General features: G+C 40.8%; 1 protein-coding gene across 1 annotated transcript; it reads left to right on the top strand.

Moving 5' to 3' along the window:
* Window positions 1–3,333: 3,333 nt before the first annotated feature.
* Window positions 3,334–4,400, top strand: LOC109942236 (uncharacterized). The gene is made up of 2 exons (XM_020544052.2): window positions 3,334–4,139; window positions 4,232–4,400. The coding sequence occupies exons 1-2, from the start codon at window positions 3,457–3,459 to the stop codon at window positions 4,386–4,388; spliced, it is 840 nt and encodes a 279-aa protein (XP_020399641.1). The 5' UTR covers window positions 3,334–3,456; the 3' UTR covers window positions 4,389–4,400.
* The last annotated feature ends 406 nt before the right edge of the window (window positions 4,401–4,806 follow it).

The raw sequence follows: 4,806 nt of genomic DNA, 5'->3' as shown, positions 1-4,806 counted from the left end.
AACAGGCATTGGAGTTGGAGCCAAATGATGGTTTGTTCTCTTTAGTCTCCATTGCAATTCATAGATTCAACTGATGATCTGATGGGTTTTTTCTTTGACCCCATTAGCTGGAACCAAAAGAGAGTTGGCTGCTGCAAAGAAGAAGGTCAGGCTGATAACCTTTTCAACGATGACATTGTGAGCTCATATGATTGTTACTGAAACTTTGGAAGCTGCCGCAGATTGCTGACAGAAGAGATCAGGAGCGGAAGGCATTTGCTAGGATTTTCCAACCTTCTAGAAAGTCTGACAAGAGCAACGAAGTAATTTCCCAGTACTGATTCACTTTCTTTCTCTACAGTTGGGTAATGGAGCTAATGGCTGCTTTAATATTTTGTACTGTAGGAGAATAATTGATCTACAGTTCCTTTCCCCCGTCTGAAACTTTGCTTAGCTTAAATTTGGGTCACATTGGAACAGGTCTGATTCAGCCTTGGAGATAACATTGACGTTTACTGCTTATTATCGTTGCCACACTAAAATAAAGACTTGCTATCTGTTGCAGGAGTCTCATGGGAGTCTGCTCTGCAAAAAAACGCAGATTACCGATCTTAGATAGAAGGAAACATAGTGGGGGGAAAGGAAGCTTTTGTTTTCTTGTACTACAGAAGTAGCAATTCGTGCTTTTGTCCCGGTCTTAGTTTATTCAGGAAACGAACATTGAATTTAACTGTGCAATTTTTAGACCCAACCTGACGATTCACATCTTTTATGGGTAGTTCGCCCGTTTCACTTTCGTGGTGTTTTCTTGTAGCCTTTTGTCTGCTTGTTGCCAGACTCTAAGGCCGTGTGTGCCACACTTCATTTCACAGCTTTACATATTCAAGCAGTTCCTGCAACAACTTTTTAGTCCAGCTGCTTATCTGAATCAACTAAAAGCAGCTGTGTTTAAACACGAATCATACACGGCACTTTTGGTTTAGCAGTATTCCTGTCCTGACTACATTCTGGTTTTGTGGATTGTCGGGCAGCTGTGGCTGCATCTGTTCGTACTGCTGTAGCTGCAATCCGTAGAGATAAAATATTGTGACTGCAACTGCAATCCGTAGATAAAATACTGTAGAAGCCTACTGCTGCAGCTGCAATCCGTAGATAAAATACTGTAGAAGCCATAGTAAGATTAAAGCTACATTGAAGACTTTGCCTTCCGCGTGATCGTGCATCGGACGATCGAAGTTGTTTCGTTTCGCTCCACATTCTTGTTAGCCAATATATTTTTTAGTGCAAACTGGGCCAACTTATTTATAGTTTTTTTATATGGAACCTGCCCATCTTAATAATTTAGGGTTAGCATCGGCGTTTCTGTTTTGTGTGAGATGAACCCTAAACTTGTATTCGCATCTGGGCTACGTCCAACTTTAAGGTGATGCGTCCAAAGTTAAAATTCAGGTCCTTCAACTTTTTAGGTGGTCCATTGGAAGTTTAAATTCAGGTCTGTGATTGGATTTAGAGTGAACTTAGGATGGATTAGTTAAAAAAAGCGAAGGACCTAGATGACTACTTTGAGAGTTCATAGATCTAGATAAAAATGCTAGAAAATTTTAATAATTTAGATGACCACTTTGATAGTACATAAAAGTCCCCAGTCCCCACGTCGTCCACTCCTAATGCATGTGGTCGCCCAGATCTCCCTCCCAGTACACTAATCTAATATTCCAAAATATGGCAAGTGACCTACTGTACTCTGCACAACATTGACAACATCCACTACATGTTGCAGGTACCTTGAAAAGGCGTAGCGCTTCTTATCTGTTACAGAGTTAGCATGGTCGTGTCTTCTAAGTGATATACACAAGTTGTCCAGGTATCTACAGTTTAACAGTGCTGCAGAGTCCCAAGCACAACCCCAATGTCTCAGTGTACATTAGATATGTGGTATGGCGTGTAGTAAATAACGCTAAAACTTGATTAGTTTTTATTCCTTAAGTCACAGGAGCATCTCCGTTAAACCTTCAATCAAGTTTTTTGGGGTATAGCTCAGCTCCATCTTTGTACACTGATATTTTTGCTCTCTGTCAGTTGGTCTTATACCTTGAGAAAGTACTATAACGTTTAGTGAAATACTGAAAGTTTAGTCCTTTGCATAGTTTTGCTCTCTGTCAGTTGGTCTTGGAATGTAGGTAGTGAGGGGTTGCTAATTGGTTGGTAACTCGGAATTGTTCATAATTTCATGGGTGGACATATTTACATTTTATAATTGTTGTTCTATTTGGGTATACCAACTGAAACTTTAGTTCATTGCATTTTTTGCTCTGTCGGTTGGTCCTGGAATGTAGGTGGTGAGTGATTTCTAATTGGTTGGTAATTTAGAATTGTTTGAATTTCATAGGTGGACAGATTTACATTTTATAATTTTCGTTGTGTTTTGGTATACCAAGGGAAATATTGTGGCCCTGTTTGGAACCCTCCATATAATCTTTATCTGCTAAAATTTGCATCTGCATTCTATGTTTAAACACTACCTGTTGGATGTCAGGCGCTATCTGAGTAGGTCATTATAATGTCTGATTTACACCAAGCATCTAACTGGTTTCAGTTTATATTTATTCTTAACTAGATATTTGAAGGGCTGTGATAACATCCTAGCACAGCTTCACACTGCACATCCAGAATTTTGTGACAAATTTGGAGGAATTCTAGCCATGCATGTTGATGACTTAAGGGCTTTAGCACCTCTGTGGCTCTCAAAAACTGAAGAAGTGAGGCAAGATAAGTCCCATTGGTCAACCAATATTACTGGCGATATATATGGCATGGGTTGGATCAGTGAGATGTACGGGTATTCATTTGGTGCTGCAGAAGTAAGCTGACTTACGCTCTCCTTGCTATGTGTCTTTGCTAAAGTAAAACATTCTCATTATGGACTGTAAATTTCTTCCTTAAGCTTCATTATCTGGTCATATGAACAGGTAGGTCTACGACAGAAGATAAATGATGACATAATGATCTACCCAGGTTATACTCCTAGACCTGGCATTGAGCCACTTATCTTGCACTATGGTTTGCCATTTAAAGTTGGAAACTGGTCATTCAGTAAATTAGAACACCATGAAGATGGAATAATTTATGATTGCAACCGCTTGTTCGATCCACCTCCTTTTCCTAGAGAGGTAAACAATTTCCAATCATTGTTTGGCCAAGGCATCCCTATTTCGCAGGTTGTGGTGTGGCTTGCTATGGAGGTTAGTATGTTAAGAAGGACCTTTTCTTAACAGTGAAAGTGATTTCCCATCTGGATGTTCACAGCTTGTGCATTCTAAAAAATTGCAGAGGGTCGTTGATTATGTTTCTTCTGGGCCAGATTGTGCTCCAACTAGCAAAGAAAACACTGTCTTTCCATATACTGGTCAACCAGTTGCTGGCAAAAGAGATCTATTTCTACCACAGAATGCTCCTGCGATTCCTCCTGATGGCAGAATGGATTTGGATCCATCATTTCCTGGGCCTATTTCAATCACTCCTGACAGACAGATTAGCCCATTGTTTTCAGATCCTTTCTCTCCAAGAGCTGCCAGTAAACTATTCAGTTCAACACATCCAAAGCCTCTATCCCCAACTGATGGTAGAAAAGACAGGTTTTCATCTGTCCTTACTGCTGTTTCTCCATGTACTGGCAAGAGGGACATACTGTCAAAAACACCAAAAGTAGCTTCACCAAAAGCTGAAGGCAATACCAAATTGGTTAATGGCCTTATAGCTGAAGACCAGGATAGTGGTGTTGCTGAGATCCCTCAGAAGGTAGAGATGCAAACAGACATACTGTGGTCACAAGCTAACACGCAAAACACCAATGCTCTGGTAGAACCAATTGTTTCACATCCTCTTGCAGATAGGATGTCTTTAAATTACTCCAGTATGTATGGAGCGGAAGATGACTTCAGGGCACATGTTTCTGGCATCGGTGCAGATATGGATGAGGGAACTCCACCAGATCATGAATGTCTGGTTATTGGAGCTGGATTGCCTATTAGCTCCCCTTTGTCCTATCATGAGGATTATGAGGATCATAGTATTAGTAACGGCACAAATGATGATTGGTTACCAATTGTTATGCCCGCAAAGAAACTAATTTCTGATGAAAACCTGAAAGCAATACTGAGGTTCTTTTATACTTGTTCTATTCCTTTATGCTCCCATCAGTAGAACTTTGGTGGTAACTTATAAAAGCTTGATTCCTATTGTGGTGTTTCAGGAAATGGAGGCAGCATGCTGCTGACAAGCGATTACTTAGGGAGCAGAAGAATGCTCTTGCTGTTGCAGCATTGTGTTCTCTATCACTTGGCCCACCAGTTCATAAAAGTACAACGGTAAGACATGTCATAGTTTTTTTCCCAGTATCAGTAAATTGAGGTATCACTTTTCTTCTCTCGCTGCATTATAAATACCACTTTCTGCAAGATAAAAATTACATTGGATGGACTTGTGTACCTCTGTTGCTGCGTGAGGGCCTGAAGTGGCTGGTAAGTAGTTTGCCAGTGCAGCCTGATGTCACTCTTGTGAAGACCCATGAATTGCTTCTGGAATACTTGAATCCATAACTTGAGCTGCTTAACACCCATGTTGCACCTGGAGCTGGTCCCGGCGATTGCATTTCAGTATTCAACAATGCTGTCAATCAACTTGCAGAAGAGATTTTGGCTGCAGCAAACGCAAACTGTAGCCAATGGCCAGCTCCCGAGATTGATCTTCTGGAGAGAACAAGCAATGAGAGGATATATGCAGAAATGTTCTTGCCTAGCATTGGATGGTCTTCGCCATCAAGGATCC

Source organism: Zea mays, chromosome 9, assembly GCF_902167145.1.
Source record: "Zea mays cultivar B73 chromosome 9, Zm-B73-REFERENCE-NAM-5.0, whole genome shotgun sequence".
NCBI classification, from domain to species: Eukaryota; Viridiplantae; Streptophyta; class Magnoliopsida; order Poales; family Poaceae; genus Zea; species Zea mays.
Note: the sequence above shows the minus strand (reverse complement) of the source record. Positions and strands in the feature narration are given on the sequence as shown.

Bases quoted from the DNA above. Each gene is read 5' to 3' on its own strand.
- LOC109942236 (XM_020544052.2), top strand. From the start codon at position 3,457: ATGGATTTGGATCCATCATTTCCTGGGCCTATTTCAATCACTCCTGAC. The intron at 4,140-4,231 runs GTTCTTTTATAC...GTGGTGTTTCAG, and splicing joins AACCTGAAAGCAATACTGAG to GAAATGGAGGCAGCATGCTG.